This window comes from Culex pipiens, chromosome 1 (genome assembly GCF_016801865.2).
Source record: "Culex pipiens pallens isolate TS chromosome 1, TS_CPP_V2, whole genome shotgun sequence".
NCBI classification, from domain to species: domain Eukaryota; kingdom Metazoa; phylum Arthropoda; class Insecta; order Diptera; family Culicidae; genus Culex; species Culex pipiens.
Genome location: NC_068937.1, coordinates 24660159 through 24683208, shown reverse-complemented (window position 1 = coordinate 24683208; position 23050 = coordinate 24660159). Strand labels below are relative to the sequence as shown.

The following is a 23050-nucleotide window of genomic DNA, read 5'->3' as shown; positions in this document are numbered from 1 at the left end:
CAGCACGTATCATTCTCAAATGGCAGATTCTTGCCAGATTTGGTGAAATGCACAATTTCGTTAAATTAAGTTTGGTAGATCCAAAATGGGTACTATGAAATAGGAATAATGTAATGTATTTACATTATTTTAATTTATTTTAGCATTTTTTTATTCAGATTTTTTTTAATGGATTTATTTTGAATTAATGTTTTTTTTTAATATTTGAATTTTGGAATTCTTTTTTTAATCTAAGAATTTTGTAATTTTGAATTTCTTAATTTTTTTTTTAATTTTTGGAAGCTATATTTGAAATATTTTTTTTGAATATATATTTTTTTTCATAAAATTATTTTTATTAGGTCCTTTTCGGTGCTGGGACCTGGTTAGGACCGAGTCGGCTTTTGTAAATACATTTGACTTAATAATTACAGAGGATCTTATGTGTAAATGTTAGTGGGAGGGGAGCCGATTACCCGCGGCCTACTCGGGGTTGGTAGGGAAGGGATTGATGTTAAAGACAAGGCGTGGGAAGGGAAGGGGGATTGTGTAGGGGTCTTGGTTGGCTCTGCTGGCCTTTGCTTTTGTCCTCAGCCGCAACTCGGTTTTTCTTGAATATGTGAATAAGGCTTTCTAGTCAGAAATTTACCAACACATTCAAAGTATGTTTACATGACAGCTGGACGTTTGTTTGCATCAGGTTTCCTATCTCTTTCTAGCAATAGTTTTTTGTCAGGCGACTTCTAGCTGTTTTTTTTTTGACTGACCGCCCGATATGTCAGCCAACATACTTCGCAGGGCTGTGACAGCTCGAGCTCGATCATTGTTTGCATCAGGACACTGTGACGAGGAGTTCATCATTTTTGGGTTAAATCATATTTTTTTCACTGGGCCTAGAAAGCCTTATATCGTAATTTTTGTCTCCCCGCTTGAAAATCAGAGGGCCAAAACTTTTTTTCAAATACAAACGAAATTTTGAATGCAATCAGCTGAAAAAAATACATTCCCCTGCTTTTCATTGAAATGTTAAAATTGTGGCTTGTAATTTCTTTTTTTTTAATTTTTACTTTTTTTAAAACAACTTTTAAAATTTTGACCTTTTGAATAGTTAGACAAGATTTTTTTAAACAATTTTTTTGCCGAAGTGTTCACAGAATTTCATACATTTTAGTTTTATTTAATTTAAGTCTTTCTAGGCCCCAGTGAAAAAAAAAAATTAACCCAGAAATGACGAACTCCTCGTCACAGTGTCCTGACGCAAGCAAAAATCGAGAACTTAATCCCTGTGAAATATGTTGGCTGTCATCGGTCGGTAGCACGAGGTGGTATTGCATTTATGTCATAAGTTAATCCGTATGTGCATCCATATTTACGTGCATACACAATTCCTCTATGAATTTTATTTCAGTGTTTTTCACAGCTGTCATCGCAAACGCGCGCACTGTTTACAAACAACAAAAAAATCAATCTGTCTCTATTACATTTCCCGGCCGGGCGATTTGCTGGCGCTCTATTATCATCCGGCAATTTCATGGGCCAGCAGCTTCGTCGTAGTAAATCCGGATTTTCCATTGTTTTGTGTTGAATTTAGTGCGTGTTCCGGACTCAGTAAGGCACCAGCAATCGAGATGGTGGTAACCCAGGAGGACAAGTCGATCGAGCTGCTGGACGTGGACCCTCATGAGACGGAGGACGACGGGGCGGTGGTGGTGCTGGACTCCAAGCGGAAGGGCAAGCGCACCGTAATCAAGACATTGTCACGGCAGACGTACTTTTTGCCCATGTTTGGCATGGTTGATCCAGAGAAACTCAAGCCGGGCGATTTGGTGGGCGTAAACAAGGACTCGTACCTCATCCTGGAGACTCTTCCGGCCGACCGAGCAGTATTCGGACATTGGCGGGTTGGACAGGCAAATCCAGAAATTGATTGAGGCCGTCGTGCTGCCGACGACGCACAAGGACAAGTTCAAGAACCTGAGAATTCATCCACCGAAGTCGACCTACCTGAAGCTGGCCGGCCAGTAGCTGGTGCAGATGTTCATCGGAGACGGTGCCAAGCTCGTCTGGGATGCCTCCGAACTGGCCAAGGAAAAGTCGCCATTGGTTTAATTTCTTTTTATTTGTGAAATCAGCTTTTTTGTATTGTTAGATATGATGAAAAAAAACGATATTGACCGCCCCCTCCTCTCCCTTCTCCCCCCATGCGACAACTCGTTGGGTTGCGAACAGGTGCGCGTACTTTTTCAACTTGCTATTCGGCCCCACGATGAACGTAAAGATCCGTTCCTGCTTCAACCACTTTGTTATCTCTCGATCCCAGTTGTCCACCAAACTGCTCGGAGTCACGATCAGAACCCGCTTCACAATCGGCTGCCCGTAAGGTCCCTGATTCTTCAAGGTGTAGATCAACGCCAACATCTGCAACGTCTTCCCCAGTCCCATCTCGTCGGCCAAAATCGCTCCAAACTGTTCCGAGTCTTCGCGTTTCATTCCCAAAACGCATTCGTACAGAAAGCTCACCCCTTCCCGCTGGTGAGGCCGCAAATGCTTAGCCACGCAGTACGGAACGCAACCCTTTGTTATACTTCCACTGATCGAACGAAGGCTCCCGCATCGTCAACGGAACAAAGTCCTCCGTAATCGCTTCCTCCCCACCGTCCCAACCTGCTCGACACCCGTGTCGACACCACAATCGGACTCCCGGCGCACATCGACTCCGCCGGCGGCCTAAACCCTCCTCTCGCCTCGAATCGAACCCTCTTCACCGGCACATCATTCTCCTTGGCCACCTCCCCATCAATCCGCTCCACCAGTTCAACCTCCTTGTTCAACCGCGAACCCTCCTACAGCTCCTCCCCCTTCACCAAACCGGAGCTCCCAATCACCTTGCCTTCCTCGTCGCCCAACGTGACGCTCTTTCCGCCCACGATGGTCAACGTTCCGTCGCCCTCCCACGTTTTGTGCTTTTTGGTCGTTATTTTGCCCCAGCACACTTGCGTCGTCGTTGGTTCTGCGGGGGTGTGCAACGCTGCCGGCTTTCTGACTGCGGCGGCTTGGGCTTCCAACACGCGGACATGGTTCTCCGAGCTGGTGAGCAGCTTCAGCATGCCCGGGTCCGGTTGGGCTTGCGGTAACGGCTGCGGTCGGATTGTGAGGGTGGTGGAAGTTCGGCCGGCAGGGACCGCTTCATCGACGGTCCTGCCGTCATCACCCGCAATTGAAGAATTCGACGACGTTTTTTCCGCTAGGTTCGCTGTTGTTCCAGCGGTGTTCGGAATGACAGCTTCCATACAGTTTGAGCAGTTTTTAGGGAAAAATCGCGTTTATAATGAAAAATCAAGCATTTTCAGAAAAGTGGGGTATTGCAAAGTGTGGCAATTTTACTAACGATCATAATGCGTGGTGATTTGTAGTGATTAAATGTGACTGGTATTTTATTTAAACGATTTTTCTAAAAAGATGATCGATATTTTAGATAACTTGAGTTAAATGTTGCAAAAGTTTAAAGTAATGATGAAATATTATGTAAAAGTGTTTAAACTTTACTTTTCTTCCCGTTTGACCAAAATATTGACCTTAAAAATGCATTTTGGTGATTTTTTGGAAATTTTTGGAAAAATTCGAATAACTGACAATTTTTTGAGAAAATTATTGTAATTATGCTGTAATATGACTCTAATAGTTTGTTCTATCAATAATACACACATAAGGAGCATTATCAATCAAATAAATCTTATTTAAATCAATTTTTCAAAAGATCTTTTTGGTAAATTTGACGAAAAAACATGACAAATTAACTCAGTGTCTATGATTTATACATTATTCGATTCGTTTATGCGATTGCCACACTTTACAATAACTTTCATCGACGTTAAAAAATATTTGAAGGAGATAAAAATCAAAAACTGAAAAAAAATTAATATTTCCAAGCACGCTGTCATTCCGAACATCGTTGCGTAGTGCTTCTACTCGCCACCAGGATGCGTGCACGTTTCTGTCGAATCTCTCAATTGCTTCTTTAGTAGAAGTGCTGACGTTTCTGGTCCCGCTGTCAGTTTGTAAATGAAGGAAACAAACAAGTGACAGTTCTGAACTGTCACTATCCACACTGAACAAAATTTTGTTTCGAATTGCCGTTCAAGAGCCAAACGACAGGCGACACCTAGTGTTGAGTAGCAGAACAGAGCGAAGAATGTCGATTGAAATTTCCGCCCTTTGAGGTTATGTATGCGAATTCTGTTTTGTTAAATTCCAGCGTTGAGAACAACTTTTGAGCAAAAATTCGAGCTGATACTTTGTTAACTTTTGATGCTCTATCATTTTAAACAATATTATTTTTTCAAAATTATTTTTTTTCAATTTTTTTTTATTGCGTTAATTTATAGAGGGCAAAGAGTTAACAATCGTACTACTTGAATTTTTTCTCAAAAGTTGTTCTATGAGCTGTAAATTCAATTTTAAGTTTGCATTCCTATGTAACCGAACAGCGAAAATTTGAATCGTCATTCTTCGATGCTTTGCGCCATCTGTCGGAATTTTTGAGCTTTTGATCGCGAATAGAGAATTTGCAGCAAAGCTAAAAGACGCGTGTCGCCACCTATGAACAAATAGCGTAAACCTATGATTTTTAGAAAAAATGTGTTTTTTCCTTCCTAATCAACATTTTTATAAAACTTATGCCGGATTCGGATGAGAAAAATTATTTCCAACAATTTGGTGTATAACTTTCCAATATTTGTTTGATTTTTCTATGAGGAAACTGTAAATTTAGAAAAAGATAGTAATTTGGACTATTTGGCAAGAAAGTCTGTCAAAAATCAATACAAATTGTTGAATATACGTTAACACATCTGTTATCAACTATAAAACTGTTTATTTTACTGATATATACGGGGAAAATCATTTTTTCGTGTTCCAAAACATGTTTTTTAAAGAAAAAGGTCACAAATTTTTGCGCGCCCAAAAGTTGATGTTCATTATTTTAAAGCAAAAAATTTTTCTCGTCTTTTGCAACCAGTTTCATGATGATTGATGCAGGGAATCATGAGAAATAAGCGATTTTGTTCTTTAATCGACAGAAAGGCATACGACTTTAGGCAAGTAACCTCATTTTGGCGCCACCTACATTTGAAACGCAGTCGCGCTGCAAAACCTCAATAATATTTACGCCTGTATTTACGATATTTACGAAATATTTACGGAAGTAAATCCAATGCGCTACGGATCAACCATGTGCCCAACCCCGTGGTCGGTAGGCTTCAAAAAATCAGCTATAAGTTGCACGACAAACAACTTTGGCGAAAAGAGAAATCAGATTTCTGATGCAAACAAATCAACTTTGAAATGATGAGAACACATTTTAAATGTGTTTCTTAATATTCACCCTCTATTGAGGTTTTGCAGCGCGACTTTGTTTCAAATGTAGGTGGCGCCAAAATGAGGTTACTTGCCAAAAATCGCATTCCTTTCTGCTGGATTGAAGAACAAAATCGCTTATTTCTCATGATTCCCTGCATCAATCATAATGAAACTGGTTGCAAAAGACGAGAAAATTTTTTTGCTTTAAAATAATGAACATCAATTTTTGGGCGCGCAAAAATTTGTGACCTTTTTCTTTAAAAAACATGTTTTGGAACACGAAAAATTAGTTTCCCCGTATATATCAATGAAATATACAGTTATATAGTTGATAACAGATGTGTTAACGTATATTCAACAATTTTTAATGATTTTTGACAGACTTTCTTGCCAAATAGTCCAAATTACAATCTTTTTCTAAATTTACAGTTTTCTCATAGAAAAATCAAACAAATATTGGAAAGTTGTACACCAAAATGTTGGAAATAATTTTTCTTATCCGAATCCGGCATAAGTTTTATAAAAAATGTTGATTTTGAAGGTGAAAACACATTTTTTCAAAAAATCATAGGTTTACGCTATTTATTCATAGGTGGCGACATGTGTCTTTTAGCTTTGCTGCAAATTCTCTATTATCTTCTCAACTTTTTATGGTTTCTTGTCAGAACTGGGTGAACTGATTATGCTATTTTAAAAACTCACTTTATTTAAGTTGCTCCATCAAAAAAACAGTTTTTTAATCTTTAGTAACCAACTTTATTTGAATTGCACACGTTTCAAACTTAACCAAATTTACCCTTAACAAACTCAACCCTCCCTCTCATGACCACCTTCGATCAGCTGGCGTTGCTCCTCGTCGTACCACCCGTCGTAGAAGGTCGGCTCGTCGCAGTAGTCCGGCTCGTGCAGCACCTCCGCGAAGAACATAAACCGCAACTCGGACGGTTTGAGCTGGCGCACGTCCCGATTCGCGCGCCGGAACATCTCCCAAAAGGCGAGACCCCGCGCCCTGGCTATGGCACCCCGGCTGTGCACGTACACCAACATCCGGTGGGCCAGCGTCGGTTCCCGCTCGGGCAGGATGATGAAGAGCCCGGCGTCGGGTTTCGGTGCTGTTGTGAGAAATTTGAGTTGTTTTTTATCAGAAGTTGTAGAATTTTGATAAAATTCTTACCGTTGCTAATGGTTGTCATCGTGCAGATCAAAGTTAGCGGTGAAAATCGTTGAAAAAAGATCGAGCGCGCGCTAACGGATTCTCAACTGTCATAAAACGATGACGTCATCACGTACACGTTGTTGAGAACTTATGCAAATCGTGGTTGAAGTTTAACCTTTAGCCGAGGGGGAAGACACTTCTAGTAAAAATTTGTGAAAAAATGATTTGGAATAAAAAAATAAATCTGAATCAATTAAATTAAACGCTCAATTTGGGTAACCGCAAGGGGTTCCTCAACTCCAGACAACGATTTCCCGGACCAATTTTCCACCCAAAATTTCGGCCAAATTTGCATAAAACTCCATCACGTTCTAAGTAAACGATTTCATCCTTTCCAACCTGGCACGTTTTGCATCAAGTACGCAAATCCCCGTGCGCAGGCCAACTTGGCAGGCAAAAGTTCCTCGAATCTCTGTGGTTCGAACTCCACGTTTATAGACCAGATATTAATGGCGAATTTAAATACTTAATCACTTTGATTATCGTCATAATTCCCAATAATGATAATGATAGTGTGCAGTGCCCGAGGTCTGAGGTCCTGCGCGGTTTTGGAACGCATCCCAGGACCAGGGGCCACTTAACCGATTTTAATACATTCTGCGTGATCCGTCAAGAACGTCTCGACGCCGCCGCCGCCGATGATGATCATTATCGTGGTGCGTCCGAAGAGGGAAGAAAGTGCGCGGATCAAGTGCGCAATTGCAGGGTTCTTGTGGTGTGCGCATCGTGAGGCTGGCTACCTTTAAAGTATACGGTGCTGAACGTGATCATCAAGATCATGGCGGGGTTGGCCCGGACTGCGTAAATATTCAACGATTTGGTTATGTGCGCACACCAAGCACGGTAGCGTCCGGGCGATTCGTCGAGGTCGTTTAATTGCTTGGAAGCACTGTGTTTGACAGGTTTTTGGTTGACAGAAGTTGGCTTGAAAAACAAAAATGTTTCATAAATCTACTTGACAGTTCGAAGTATCGAGCAAAACAATAGTCGATTTCCCACTACCTCATTTCAATTCAGTCATTTTTCGCCAAAAACTAACCTACTCAGAAAAGAGTAAATGGGACAACTGTCAGATTTGAGTGAATTTTACTGAGTATTCAATCAAGTTTGACAGATGCCTAATTTCTGAATAGGTTCGGATCGGACGAAAACTGAGTGATTTAAATCAGTTAATTTTGAACACACAATTCGGCCAACTGTTTGACGCAAACCGATCAGCAATGTGGCCCTGCTGTCAATTGAAACATTTCAAACGTCCGCAAGGACGTACGCACGACACCAATCACTATCATTTCGCAGCGAGCGCGCAAAGTCCAGAAGCTGTTGGCGAAATTCCATGTTGTACACAGTTCTCACTTCATATCGTGCAGCATTAAGAAGGGGAGGGGTGTTGTAGTACCCCTTAGTGCCAAGACGAATCCTTTCCAAACAACAACCTGCAGTTTTCTTTTCGAACGGAACGGACCGATCCGGGCGAACGACTGGGCCGTAATTGAATACAATATTATATAGAATTACAGCTTTTCCTTATTTATACGATCCACGATAATGATAATAATAAATTTGTGCTCAGCCGCTGACGCAGCGCTGAGTTGAACCTTTGGCAGGGGGAACAACAAGTGGTCACTTGACAGCTGCGCTGGCGTCCTTCGGATCGCGACAGATATCCGTGACCGTCCGGTTCATGCCCTTTAATCTGCTGCCTAATTTGGCGTTGCTAGTGATGACGCGTATGTCTCACGGAGTCTTGTTGAACTGCGGAAGCATTTGATTTGTTTGAAATATTTCATCAGTAACCATTGCTCAAACGTCAAAGTGTTGAAACATTTCAAGAAAACTCTTAATGTCAAAATTAAGAGAAGTCAGAATTTTTTAGAATTTAATTTTCAAAATATCACTGAGAAAAACAAAACAAAATTTATCGAGCACCGCCGCGCAGTCCGACCGGGTGTTGCGGGATGCCTCGCTCGACAACGATCAGCGCCCCCGGGGTCCCAACAACGGCACGACCGATCGACCCGCGATAAGATCAATCGATCCTCCTCCTCCCATTCTGGCCGTGAGTGTGGCCATAATGATCGTCATTATTTTCTCCAATTTCTCCACCCCATTAAAAGAAGCCTCGGCGCAGAATTTGCTATGACGGGACGGGTTCGAAGAACTTTTCAAACTCCCGGGAAGGACAACCTCATAGGCTGATGATGACGGGGTAATGAAGGATAATGACACGCTCGAAGGATGTGCTTAAGATATCGGGCTCGATCTGCTCTGTGCTCGAGAACCGGGAGTTTCTAGTTGGTGTACGCATGTTGGACTTGAACATTGTTGCAAAATACCTACGAGCAAGGATTAAGTCCGGATAATGGTGGCGATTTGCGCTATGAACTCTTAACTGGTGGTACTCTGGGGTGGAAACATTGCCGGTAGCTACGATTTTCTCAATCATAACGAGTTTCGAAGTAGTTGAAGACAGAAAATGTATGTTGATATCGGAGGAGTTTTTTGCACCGCAAGGTCCACAATGTATTGTCTTTTGAAAGCAGAACATAACCAATCTTTCCGGAACCCTTAGCAAACGTCAAATCAATACAAATTGCTGCTGGATCTTTTTTCCGGATCTCTCCCGGAAAAGATCCGGCAGCAATTTGTATTGATTTGACGTTTGCTAAGGGTTCCAAAAAAAAAAAGGAAAACAAATCACTTCGTGTATCAGCCAACAGCCTTGCTGTAAGTAACGTGGAAAAAGTTGCCCTCAATATTCAGCACAATGAGATCCGGCAAGATCCTGGGAACAATGGAAGATCAACAAAAACAACAACAAAACGCCTTTTATTATTTTTATTGACTTTTTTTTTAATTCCCCAATTGAAAAGTTATTTGAAAGCGTCCTTCCCCTCGGTTCCACCGCGGTTTGACAAATAAAAAGTAAACAAACAAATAAGTGCATGATAACCCTGTTAGACTGAAGTCCCGCGGTCGTGCGATTTGAAGCGTTATCTGCTCGAAGTCGATTGAGTCCTGCCATTTTCGAGCGTTTGTCGTGCGTTTTGATCGAATGTCAGAGAGGTGCGAGCTAAAATCTCAGCAAGCGTTGAAAACAAATCAATGACAGATACGTTTTCGTTGGTTTTCAACTTTGTGAAAAAATCTATAAAGTGAAAATTACGTTCCAGATTCAGGATCCAGACCAGGCGAACAAATGAAAGAGGTACATTCATATTATGCTCCCACGACATTTCAGTTAAGTTAACCTTTATTTCAGATAAAGATGAGAAAATGCTTGCTCTTCCACATGGGACCAACAACGGCTGCTAAGTACAAACCAGAGACGAGTTCCGAGCCCAGCAAGTGACCACCAGGAAACACAAAAGCCACCCCTGCAGAAATATAATAGGATTGGCCAAATCAATTTTTTTTAGAAAAAAAAGTGTTTACAATCACCTCATTGACAAGAATAATAAAAAGTACAAGTTTGCTAATGAATTCCCGATGAAATCTTTTTTATTTGCATCAAATTAACCCAAAAATCCGAAACGAGAGCACCCGACAATGGCAGGACAATCTAAATAACAAAGTCGCCCGAAAACGGCCCGACAACGGCCCGTCAACGTCGATTTTCTCAAACGTCGATTTCGACGATCGTCGGACAAAGTGTTGCAAATACGCACGAAAAGGGCCCGAATTCCGTCGGACAAACCGTCGGAATTCGGGCCGTTTTGTCGAGCCGTCGGGCGGATTTCGGGCCGTTGTCGGCCCCGTCCGTCTGTCAGGGAAATGATCATCCAAAACAACTTATTTCTGCGTACATTTTACTCAGATTTGAGTCGCGTTTTGATCGCCAAAAAACCCTCAAAATTTGTGTTTTCACAATAAGGGTATCAAATGATCGGGATTTTTTGAAACATTTTGAAAGTAATAACAGAATTTTTGAAAATACTCAAAATTTTCACAAAATAACGTATTTTCGAAAAACATATTCTAAATTTCAGTATTTTACAATATTGGTATCAAATGATCAGGAATGTTGCATACATTTTAAAAATTATAACACATTTTCTTCAAATACTCAAAATTTTCACAAAACTTCGTATTTTCCAAAAAAATATACCAGATTTCAGTTTTTTTACAATATGGGTATCAAATGATCGGGATTTTTTCATACATTTCGAAAATTATAACAAAAAATTGGAAAATAACAAAAATAAAAATAACAAAACTACGTATTTACGAAAATCAAAAAATTTCAGGTTTTTTCAATATGCGTATAAAAAAACGTGTTTTTGATGCATTTCGAAAGTTATAGCACAACTTATGGGGTATTTAATAAACTGAAATTTTGAGTTTTTATTTTTAAAAATGCGTAGTTTTAGGAAAATTTGGCATGTTTTAAAAAAATTGTCCTATTGCTTTCAATACTGAAATTTTTAGTATTTTTTTTTCGTAAATACGTAGTTTTGTGAAAATGTCGAATATTTTCAAAAAAATGTGCTATTACTTTCGATATTTATCAAAACTCCCCATCATTTGATACTCATATTGTAAAAACTGAAATTTTAAGTATTTTTCGAAAGTATGTAGTTTTGTGAAAATTTAGAGTATTTTTTACAATTTGTGTCATGACTTCCAAATGTATGAAAAAATCCGATCATTTGATAACCATATTGTAAAAACTGAAATCTGGAGTTTTTTTTTCAAAAATACGTAGTTTTGTGAAAATTTTGAGTATTTAAAAAAAAGTTATTACTTACGAAATGTATGAAAAAGTCCCAATCATTTGATACCCATATTGAAATTTTAAGTTTTTTTTCGAAAATTTGTGATGACTATGCAAGAACAAATGCCGATCATTTGATACCCATATTGTAATTTTTTTTTGATTTTAAGTATTTTTTCGAAAATACGTAGTTTTGTGAAAATTTTGAGTATTTTCAAACCTTTTTTTTATTACATTTGAAATGTATGGAAATATCCCGATCATTTGCAATATCAATAATTTTTAGAATTTTTTCGAGAAATATTGCATTTTGAAAATACAGGAAAATTACGTAGCCTTTTGAAAATTTTCATGTAATTTTAAATGCAATGGATAGGTGACATCATTCCAATTGTAAAACACTGTAATTTTTGAAGTTTGGATGATTTTTCATAGGATTATAGCTAATAACTCCCATAAAGCCAAAATCCCATAAGCTCTGTGCTTCAGTTAAGCACAGACCGAGGCAGCTGAACGAATCAAAACCGGGGCAGTGCTAAACCGGGGCATGACTGTATTGTTGAACTGATAGAACTTAGTCCTAAGAGCTTTATTCGTAATTTTAGATGCTGAAGTCGAATTTGCTTCAACAGCCCTGAGTTTACCAAACCATGCGAGTTGGGGCATAATTTGTTTTTGATACTGGACATGAAAATATTCACCTAATTTTTTTTGAAATATTTCAACGCACAAATCTAGCGGCACATTGTTTTTTGCAATCAGTAACATAAACAAGCTATTCGGCAGCCTCAGTAAACGTCAAATCAATACAAAATTGTGCCGGATCATTTTCCGGATCTATAGAATAATCTACGTGCGTATGTAGTGCGTGTACGTACACGAAAATAAAGTGAGGTTAAATTTTGTCAGCCAGCAAAACCAAATGGTGCGCTAGTGTGCGTACGCGAAACGTCATAAAGCTCTATTCCGGAAAGGATTCTAGGCCTAGTAAAAAAAAATAATTTAACCAAAAAATGACGAACTCCTCCCCACAGTGTCCTGATGCAAACAATGAAAATTCTCGAACTGTCACAGTCCCGGCGAAATATGTTGACTGACATATCGGGCGGTCAGTCAAAAAAACCAGCTAGAAGTCGCCTGACAAAAAACTTTTGCTAGAAAGAGATAGCAAATCTGATGCAAACAAACCCGCAGCTGTCATGAAAACATACTTTGAATGTGTTGGTAAATTTCTGACTAGAAAGTCTTATGGGCTTTTGCTTGCAGTAAAAAAAATTGCTCTAGGGTCTTTTCCGGATTTCTTCCGGCAACGAATTGGTTTGGTAAGACGTTTGAGGGTGGAGTAGAAAAAATGTAAACAAATCACTTCGTCCAAGATATTTGTCAAAACTGTCAACTGATATTTGTCAAAACAAAACATCAATATTGGGGTCATTAATATATTACGTAACTTGTAAAATTTAATTGTCCAGTTACATTTTGTCATCGTTTTAGGGGTGATAATGTTAAAATGCATAATATCGCGCAATTCTATCTTTCACTCACCTCGCCGGTTTGTGGTACTCGCACAGGTAATCGTACCGGGCATCGGGAACCGGTACCCTGGAAGAAAAAAAAGACAACAAAAAAGAAAACAAGATGTTACAAAGTTAATGTTTAAAATATGCAAAAGTAGAATTTGTGCAGCCGCAATTACGTATCATTATCCCGCGCAAAACAACAGTCCGCGCAGAAAGAGAATGTCCGCCGGCCACCGGATCGCCTCCGGCGCCCAACTTTTGGCCATCATGGCCAAATGGTCATTATTTTCATTAATTTTTGTACTTTTTTCGCCAGTCCAAAAAATTGCGCGCTGTTTTGCGTAATTTTGCCAGTTTAATGTTGCGCTAAAGTGCATCGCTCGCACATTCACCTTAAGGACGACTACGTAATTTGCGTATTTCAGTAGCCTGCGCCCCGGAATCGGTGACAATTGGTCCCCCGTTCCGTGAAGGGGACGATGGGGGCGAGGACGAAGATGGTGCCGCGGCCATCATGAAATGCAGCATTTAATGAAGGGGAGCTCGTTTTCGTGTTTTCTGGTCAAGTTTTGCATTTTATTAGCTTTTAGCACGCTAGGTTGGAAATTTTAAGGGATTGGAAAAGGGGGATTGGAGAGGAGGCGAAAAGGAAAATATTTGCAATTCTTATTTTGAGCAATTACGGAATGCATAGGAATAATGAATTTTTTTTTGTAAAGGTTGCTTTCAACTAAAAATGAAGTTTTCGATGAAAATTCGATTTTCCTTTTTTTATATTATATGTTTTCTGAAGAACTGTTTCAGTTTGAAATTTAATAATTAATGATAAATTTAAAAATTTCAGAATTTTAAATATTTTAAATTATTTTAACAATTTAAAATCTTAGAATTCCTTAAATTTTACAAATTGATTCTTGATTCAAAAATGTTGGAAACTATAAAATTGTCTTAAATATTGAAATATTTTAAAAAAATTTAGATTTTTTGGAATTTGAATTTTTTTTAAAGTAAAAAAAAAACTGAGGAATTTTATTTATTATTTTTATTATAGTTTTTTTTAAGTGTGAAGAATCATAATTTTTTTTTTAATTTTATAATTTTAGACCATTGGGACTTCATTTAAACTTAAAAAATTTTAAATTCAAGAATTTAAATTTTCGAGTTTTTGAGCCCAAAACATTTAAAATTTTAAAATGAATGTTTCTGTTTTTTGAAGAATTTCTGAAGTTTAAAACTATAGAATTATTTTTTTATTTTAAATTTAAAAAAATCAGATAGCTTTGTTTTTTAATTTCGATTTCCTCAATTCTAAAATTTTAGAATTTTGAATTTTCAAATTAAAAAAATTAAAACACTAAATTGTTTTTAAATAGCAAAAATTTAAAAAAATTATCAAATTTTGAAATTTAATTTTTTTTTAAAATCTATCTTTTTTATTTTTGTAAAAAATAAACATGTAAAATTTGAGAATTTCAGGACTTCTATGAATTTAAAAAAAAATTAAGAATTTTATGAACTTAAAGAATTTTAAAAATTTTAAAATTTTAGCAACTTCAAAATTTTCAAGAATTAAAAAAAATGATTGAAAGAATTTTAAGAATTTGGAGAGTTTTAATAATTTTAATAATTCCTGGAATTTTTGGAACCTGAAACTTTTAAGAATTTAATAAATTTTAGAAATTTTAGAAATACCAAGAATATATTTTTTTTCAATCATTTAAAAATCTTAAATGTTTTAAGAATTTAGAGAGCTTTAAGAATTTTAAGAATTCCTAGAATTTTTGGAACTTGAATTTTTTTAAGAATTTAATAAATTTTAGAAATTCCAAAAGAATTAAAATCGTTTCAAAACGTTTAAAAATTTTAGGAATATTTAAGAATTTAAAAAAAAATTAGGAATTTTATGAACTTAAAGATTTTTAACAATTTTAAAATTTTAACAACTTTAAAATTTTTAAGAATTATAAAAATAAAATAATTCAAAGAATTTTATGAATTTAGAGAGTTTTAAGAATTCCTAGAATTTTTGGAACTTGACATTTTTTAAGAGTTTTAAGAATTTAATAAATTTTAGAAATTCCAAGAACGTTAAACAATTTAAAACATTTAAGAATTTTAAGAATTTGAAATTTTAAGAAAATTAAGTATTTTGGAAATTTTAAAAAGTTTAGGGAGTAAAAAAAACAAAAGAATTTAAAGAATTTAAAGAATTTGAAGTATTTAAAGAATTTAAAGAATTTAAAGAATTTAAAGAATTTAAAGAATTTAAAGAATTTAAAGAATTTAAAGAATTTAAAGAATTTAAAGAATTTAAAGAATTTAAAGAATTTAAAGAATTTAAAGAATTTAAAGAATTTAAAGAATTTAAAGAATTTAAAGAATTTAAAGAATTTAAAGAATTTAAAGAATTTAAAGAATTTAAAGAATTTAAAAAAATTAAAGAATTTAAAGAATTTAAAGAATTGAAAGAATTTAAAGAATTGAAAGAATTTAAAGAATTTAAAGAATTTAAAGAATTTAAAGAATTTAAAGAATTTAAAGAATTTAAAGAATTTAAAGAATTTAAAGAATTGAAAGAATTTAAAGAATTTAAAGAATTTAAAGAATTTAAAGAATTTAAAGAATTTAAAGAATTTGAAGTATTTAAAGAATTTAAAGAATTTAAAGAATTTAAAGAATTTAAAGAATTTAAAGAATTTAAAGAATTTAAAGAATTTAAAGAATTTAAAGAATTTAAAGAATTTAAAGAATTTAAAGAATTTAATGAATTTAAAGAATTTAAAGAATTTAAAGAATTTAAAGAATTTAAAGAATTTAAAGAATTTAAAGAATTTAAAGAATTTAAAGAATTTAAAGAATTTAAAGAATTTAAAGAATTTAATGAATTTAAAGAATTTAAAGAATTTAAAGAATTTAAAGAATTTAAAGAATTTAAAGAATTTAAAGAATTTAAAGAATTTAAAGAATTTAAAGAATTTAAAGAATTTAAAGAATTTAAAGAATTTAAAGAATTTAAAGAATTTAAAGAATTTAAAGAATTTAAAGAATTTAAAGAATTTAAAGAATTTAAAAAAATTAAAGAATTTAAAGAATTTAAAGAATTTAAAGAATTGAAAGAATTTAAAGAATTTAAAGAATTTAAAGAATTTAAAGAATTTAAAGAATTTAAAGAATTTAAAGAATTGAAAGAATTGAAAGGATTTAAAGAATTTAAAGAATTTAAAGAATTTAAAGAATTTAAAGAATTTAAAGAATTTAAAGAATTTAAAGAATGTAAAGAATTTAAAGAATTTAAAGAATTTAAAGAATTTAAAGAATTTAAAGAATTTAAAAAATTCAAAGAATTTAAAAAATTTAAAGAATTTTGAGAATTTAAAAAATATTAAGAATTTAAAGAATTTATAGAATTTAAAGAATTTAAAGAATTTGAAGAATTTAAAGAATTTAAAGAATTTTGAGAATTTAAAGAATTTAAAGAATTGAAAGAATTTAAAGAATTTAAAGAATTGAAAGAATTTAAAGAATTTTAAGAATTTGAAAAATTGGAAAAATTGGAAGAATTTGAAGAATTTGAAGAATTAGAAGAATTTGAAGAATTTGAATAATTTGAAGAATTTGAAGAATTTGAAGAATTTGAGAATTTGAAGAATTTGAAGAATTTAAATAATTTAAAGAATTTGAAGAATTTAAAGAATTTAAAGAATTTTGAGAATTTAAAGAATTTAAAGAATTGAAAGAATTTAAAGAATTTAAAGAATTTAAAGAATTTAAAGAATTTAAAGAATTTAAAGAATTTAAAGAATTTAAAGAATTTAAAGAATTTAAAGAATTTAAAGAATTTAAAGAATTTAAAGAATTTAAAGAATTTAAAGAATTTAAAGAATTTAAAGAATTTAAAGAATTTAAAGAATTTAAAGAATTTAAAGAATTTAAAGAATTTAAAGAATTTAAAGAATTTATAGAATTTAAAGAATTTAAAGAATTTGAAGAATTTAAAGAATTTAAAGAATTTTGAGAATTTAAAGAATTTAAAGAATTGAAAGAATTTAAAGAATTTAAAGAATTTAAAGAATTTAAAGAATTTAAAGAATTTAAAGAATTTAAAGAATTTAAAGAATTTAAAAAATTTAAAGAATTTAAAAAATTTATAGAATTTAAAAAATTTAAAGAATTTAAAGAATTTAAAGAATTTAAAGAATTTAAAGAATTTAAAGAATTTAAAGAATTTAAAGAATTTAAAGAATTTAAAGAATTTAAAAAATTTAAAGAATTTAAAGAATTTAAAAAATTTTAAGAAATTGAAGAAATAGACATTTTTCGGAAATTTTCTAGTTTAATTTTTTAAATACTTAGGCAATTGCACAGTAATTTGATGTAGCAATTTAACCTTAAATGCCCTTCCCCGACTCCCAAAAATGACGTTTAATGAATTGATAACAGGTTGCTTTCGCACGCTCAACAGACAAAGTCAAAAAACGTGACCAATAATACAACTTAATTGCGATTGCGAGAATCCCCCAGTTTTTTAATTAACGGTGCTCGGACTATTTTGCAAAATGGTGGCCTTCACGCTTCGGGCTTTCTTTTTGTGGACGACAATCAGCAGGCCCCGGAGGGGCCCTTTAATTAAGGGTGCACCAGCATCAGAAGCGAATCGAATCGAAAACGAAAAACGTTCGAATTTTCACCTTTGATATGCAAATGAGCGCTCTGGTGAGGAGGGAGAGTTTCCAAAAAATAAAAGGTGACTTTTGCTGCTGTTGGGGCTAATTAAATAAGCGAGAGCGACTAATGATCCTTCATCCCCCAGCTCGAAATTTGGGCTCCTACCTGTTCTCGTTGGGGTCGATCGTGCAGAACGGGAAGTTTTCCGCCGGGGCCGCACTCTTGGTCAGCACGTTGAAGAAGGTCGACTTGCCCACGTTCGGCACGCCGACGATGCCGATGCGCAGGTTGGTGCCGATGCGACCAATCAGCGGCTTCACCTCCGGCTCCTGGACCTTCTTCGGGGGCATGGCTGAAAGGGAAGGGAGGATAAAAGGTATTAAATATGATATAAAAAAACATTTACATATTTTTTTTACATATTTAACGGTGCACATCAACCAGAGCTTTTGCACCGAGATTTTTGTTACAGATATTTTAGTATTTTTGAAACTACGGGAACTATCGATATAATTTTATATTCATCCCCTAAAGTACTGTCTACTAAGCGATTTACAACAAAATTTGCTTATTTTTATAATCAGGTTGTTGCAGGATTGGGTCCGTAAGTTTGTCAATTTTGGAATATAAATGTTAGGGTACCAAAATTTTCGTAATTGAAATACGCAACTTTTGGTACCCTAACATTTATAGGTCATCGCTGAAATTTTCGAGTTATCGCAGTTTTAGTGAAAATAGTTGATTTTTTGCCGATTTCGTCAATCTCCCGTTTTCGCGCGCGGCGCGTCGAAAAACCCGGATTTTATTTTCAAAAAATCATATCTCTGAATCCTGTTAATGAACCTCGCCCAATTTTTGATATGTTATGTAAAATTGTCCGAGGAATCCGTTAAAAATATTTTCAGATATAGGCTCTTTGGTCCAGACACCGTCAAAACGGCATTTGATGTTTTCATTAGACTTTTTCAAATGTTAGGATAGATTTTTGAAATTCCACATGGAACTGCTGTATATATATATATATATATATATATATATATATATATATATATATATATATATATATATATATATATATATATATATATATATATATATATATATATATATATATATATATATATATATATATATATTTGAAATGACTTTATGTATTAAGTTCAACAAATAAAAATATTTACCACAAAAAAACATTTCCAAACTCAAGTTGGAATCTTTTTTTTCTAAATATTCAATTGATGTGATAAAATGAAACAGAATCATACGTTTATGCTGACCATAATCGTTAAAATTAGGCTCAATTTTTATATTAGTTTTTCATTAACTTTGTTGTTGTTTTAAGTTAGAGTAAGAACAAGAGGTGATGTTTGATAAACAAAAATAAATTTAAAAAAAACTTATGATTCATAATTTTATAAAAAATCTGTGTCAAATACATCCAGCGTTTATTAGAATTTATATTGTCCTGAATATTCTCAAAAAGATTGAATTCGTGAAAGGAACCCTAAATTTAACATAAGTTACTAAAGAAAAATTGAGTGAACTTTATTTAAAAATTGTGCAAAGTATAACAAAATTATTCAAGAATTAAAAAAAAAATCAGGCAGGTATGCTTGGGATTCCCGACTTTCTGACAAAAAATCACAAATTCACGACAATTTTCCGATTTTTGGCGGATTTTAGATTCCCGACTTTCCCGATTTTCCGACTTGAGTATTTTTGACCAAATTTAAAAATCTTTAAATCTAATCTAATCTAATCTAATCGAACACAAGCGCAGCCAGTCCGAAGAAAGCATCCTGGAAGAACTTGTGATTAGATTACGCCCCAAGTTCTTTCTTGTTATTAACTATTGCAGTACACTTGAGTAACCCTGAATGTATTGCAAAAATTAAAGCGGCCAGGCCTACTGCGTTGCATTAACCGCAGACACAGATTCTGTGAACGGAGCACATTTCACAGAATCAACAGGGGAGGAAGGATGCGTGGACATACCGTACCAAACGCTCCGAATAAGTTGAGGTGTGTTGTGTTTGTGTAAATTTGGCAAATAATAATATTTTTATGGGGTGAGGGCGAGAGGGGGGGGGGGGGGGGGTGAAAATTGGGTTTGGAGGAAGGGAAGGGTAATAGGGATATATCATTTGATTAATAGAATATAATATCGTATTCATAAGGGAAAAATCATCTGGTAAATAATGATTAATGAAAAGGAATGATCTCACCAAATTATGATTCTACAGCTCAAGATGTGTTCAAACGTATCAAAAAATGCCACTTGATTCGCAATTCTTCTGAGACTTCTGGACTTGATCAGCTAATGACGGAAGGTAAATTCTAGCTGCTGAAAGAGCATCTGGTTCACAAACGATGGCATCTTCATGATTACAACCAACTGATGAACTGATGTTGTTTTTCAACTTGGTTCTTCATAGTTTAACACGACAGGAAGTAAATTGTTTTAAGCGAATTAATCGGGAAACGCAAAAGCTGTCACAATTTTTTGCACCGTAAAATTTTCACATCCGATCTCGCGCACGGCTACTTCGATCTCCCTGACCAAATTTAAAAATCTTTAAAATATATTTATATTGAACAGATCAGAAAATTTCCCTAAAGCAAGACGCATGGTGACTTGCAATGCAAAACTGCTTCTTTTGACAAAGGGAATGTATGGACAAAGTTTTATCCAAATAAAAAAAAAAAAAAATACAAATCTAAAAATCGCGAAATAATTGGGGCCTAAATTTTTTTTTTTTTTTTTTTTTTTGCGGATCGAGGTGGGATAGCCAGGATCAAGTCAGTCCAAGTCCGGTTGTGTAAAGGAACGGTAATGGTCGTGTCAATCACATGCGGATCGCTCGCACTCCATGGGAGCGGGGATTGAGGACATGATTGGGTAGGTTAAAATGAGATTGTGTTTGTGAGAGTATGTAATCGTGTAATGATGTAAATAAGCTAAATCGAAACTTCGTGCTCAATCGCCGCCCCCAATGTTCATTAAAAACCCCATTCGCACAAGCTTCCCAAAATCAGTGCTGTAGGTTTGAACTGTCGAGACTGTTAAAACCTACAGAACTGGCCCCAAGGAACTCAAGCGAACGGGGTACACTATCCAAACACCAACGGACTTTTACTAAGTGACCCTTAACTGTTCCAACAAAAGCAAAATTATTAAAATGAATTCATATGTTGAGGTTTAAACTCAATCAGCAAAGTAATTATTTAACAGAAGCAAAGAAACACACCTCGGGCAAAATTTTCCCACATAAAAAGGTCGGAACTTATATAAAATGTTTTACAGTCTTACAGTCCCCTGTCCTGTCACGTTCGTCAAAAGTCTTGTCAATTTTGCTGAAAATTAAAGTGGTTAGTGTTGCAGTTAATCGTATTCAACATGACCAGAAAAGGCAGGCCTGTAATACGATTATCATGCATGAGTACTTAGCTTTAAAGAGGACGACTCCGCAACCGCCCTCAGATGTCCTCGATCACCTTCGCTTATACTGGCGCAATTGGCCAGTAACGAGTTTGTCCTGGTCGTCCTTTGATCAACTCCGCCGTGGGTACCATCATATCGAAACCGGAATTCCATTACGCTACGCAACCCGGCCGCTAGGTACGCTCCAGTTGCTCCGAATTTTCCGACGTCAGGCAGCATTCGATCATTCGGTTCTGTCTGGATTTATTCTTCAAAACTGTGGCACTGTAAATATTCTTCAAATAACTAATAAAGAACTATTAATATTTCCAGACACCACTCGGCAAAGATCAATGTGTAACATCTTTGACTGGCGCTAGTATGGGGAACAAATGCTCCCCTGCTCTTTCCGTATTGGTAAAGTGCATTACAAGCCCTCCGACCGTCCCATGCTTTCCATGGGGTCAAGGTCCCAGCCGTGCGGAGGGAAATAATTGGGTCCTAAAATTAAGCTTAAATTTGTGAAATTATTGTTCACAACGATGAAGCTTATTTTTTTTATTCTGAGTACAATGAATCTTTGTACAACTGCAAAAGATTTAAAAAAGGATTTAAAAAAAAACTTCACAGCTTCCTTGACAGCTCTTTCCAAGGGGACCATAGTTGATCCATCGAAAAAATGTTGTCTTCCCAGTTAATTTTGTTGAATTGAGATGAAAAAAATATATCAGAAATGGTTTTAAGTCGTATTTTTTAATTTACAAACCCTTTTTTCGAAAATCATAAACAACATTCATGATAAATTTTGGACGAAATCTTAGTAAAAATAACTCAGAAATGAGTTTTTTTCAAATGAGCGTGTAAAATGTTCAATCTGTCAAACTTTGTCTGAATGGTCTGAAAGTGAAAAATTACTAATATCTAATGATTTTGGATTTCTTACTTCAGAGTGTAGCCTACTCAAATTTTTGGCGCGCATTTTGTTATCATTTTGCACTTGATCTTGAAGAGTTTGTCCAAAATGTAAACAAAACTGATTAAAAATTCGTCGGTAACGGTCGTTTCAGTGCGTTGAGATTGTTTAGACTTTTATTTTGAGAAAAAATGATTGCATTTGAAACAATATTAATCTTGAAGAGGTTTTAAATTTCGTGAAGAAGAATTACAAATTACAGAAAGACGGCAAAAAGCTCAAATTTGGTTTTTTGAATCAAGTGAAGTGTAAAAAGTGACCTACCCTGTGGTTTGAAAATACCAAGTGAAGATTACTCAGTTGACAAAATATTTACCCTTTTTTTCATTGTTGGAATTCGAGCGAGAAGAAGGAAAGCATTTCTCACTCGCGAACGAGGGAGAGAACTTGTAGTGCTTTTCTCTTCTCGCTCGCGCTCGCATTTTCGTTCGCGTTCTCGCTCTCGGCGCGAGCGCTCGCGAGCGCCTCTGGCTATCCGTTCGTCCCAAGTAAGCAATTTGTTTATCAGGCTTATGAATACGAACCAGGCGATGGTATAGAGGTGTAACTTCAATCGCTGTGTTGTTTTTTGTTCGTTTCTAGCACGTTCAACTTCTCGCGAACGGGCAATTCTGGCTCGCGAGAAAGCCCGTTCGCGAGCGGAGGAGAGCACGGGCAATAGGTGAGTTTCTCTCGGCAGCTCGAGACTCGCGGCGAGAACTCGAGAGGGAGAAATTTTTCTCGCGAGAGCGCGATAATACCAACACTGCTTTTTTTGGATTTACAAATTCGATGAAGTTTCAACAAGGAACTTTGTCGTGGCTTCAGCTGTTACATACGAAAGAGGAGGTAAGCTTGAATCATTGCAATACACTGGCAATTTGGATGAGAATACGAATTTAAAATTTTATTTTGAACAAAAGGTACCTAGCATGCTAAAAATTGGCCGATGCTTGTATCCCAAACTGAGATGTGAACTTCAAGTATGTGCTATGCCATATTTGAGCAAAATTAGCGTTTTCTAAATACATAACTCAATTTGAAGTGCCTGAAATCTGAAGAAGCATAAATTACAAGATAAATTACGTTAATCAACGCCATTCTGTTTATGTCTGCGACATAACTATTTTGCATTTTTGTTGAACAGTTAGTTAATATTGATCTTAGTTTCATTACTTATTCAGTAATGATTTATTGATTTATTTTTTCAAACTTCACCTAATAC

At 35.0% G+C, this 23050-nt stretch overlaps 2 protein-coding genes and 1 pseudogene across 2 annotated transcripts in view; 1 reads left to right on the top strand and 2 right to left on the bottom strand.

Moving 5' to 3' along the window:
- The window catches only part of LOC120414540 (obg-like ATPase 1), a 50865-nt gene that overhangs the window by 27379 nt on the left and 436 nt on the right, over nt 1-23050 (bottom strand). Inside the window, exons 2-3 of the mRNA XM_039575754.2 lie at nt 17618-17804; nt 12813-12869 (exon numbers count right to left, since the gene is read on the bottom strand). Coding sequence (XP_039431688.1) covers nt 12813-12869; nt 17618-17802 — 242 coding nt within the window. The 5' untranslated portion in view covers nt 17803-17804. The remainder of the gene's footprint in view (nt 1-12812; nt 12870-17617; nt 17805-23050) is intronic.
- Nucleotides 1312-2088, top strand: LOC128092480 (26S proteasome regulatory subunit 6A-B-like; annotated as a pseudogene).
- Nucleotides 6118-6605, bottom strand: LOC128092482 (uncharacterized). The gene is made up of 2 exons (XM_052706373.1): nt 6512-6605; nt 6118-6449 (listed from the first exon to the last, which is right to left on the bottom strand). Exons 1-2 carry the CDS (start codon nt 6528-6530, stop codon nt 6145-6147), a joined length of 324 nt encoding a protein of 107 aa, XP_052562333.1. The 5' UTR covers nt 6531-6605; the 3' UTR covers nt 6118-6144.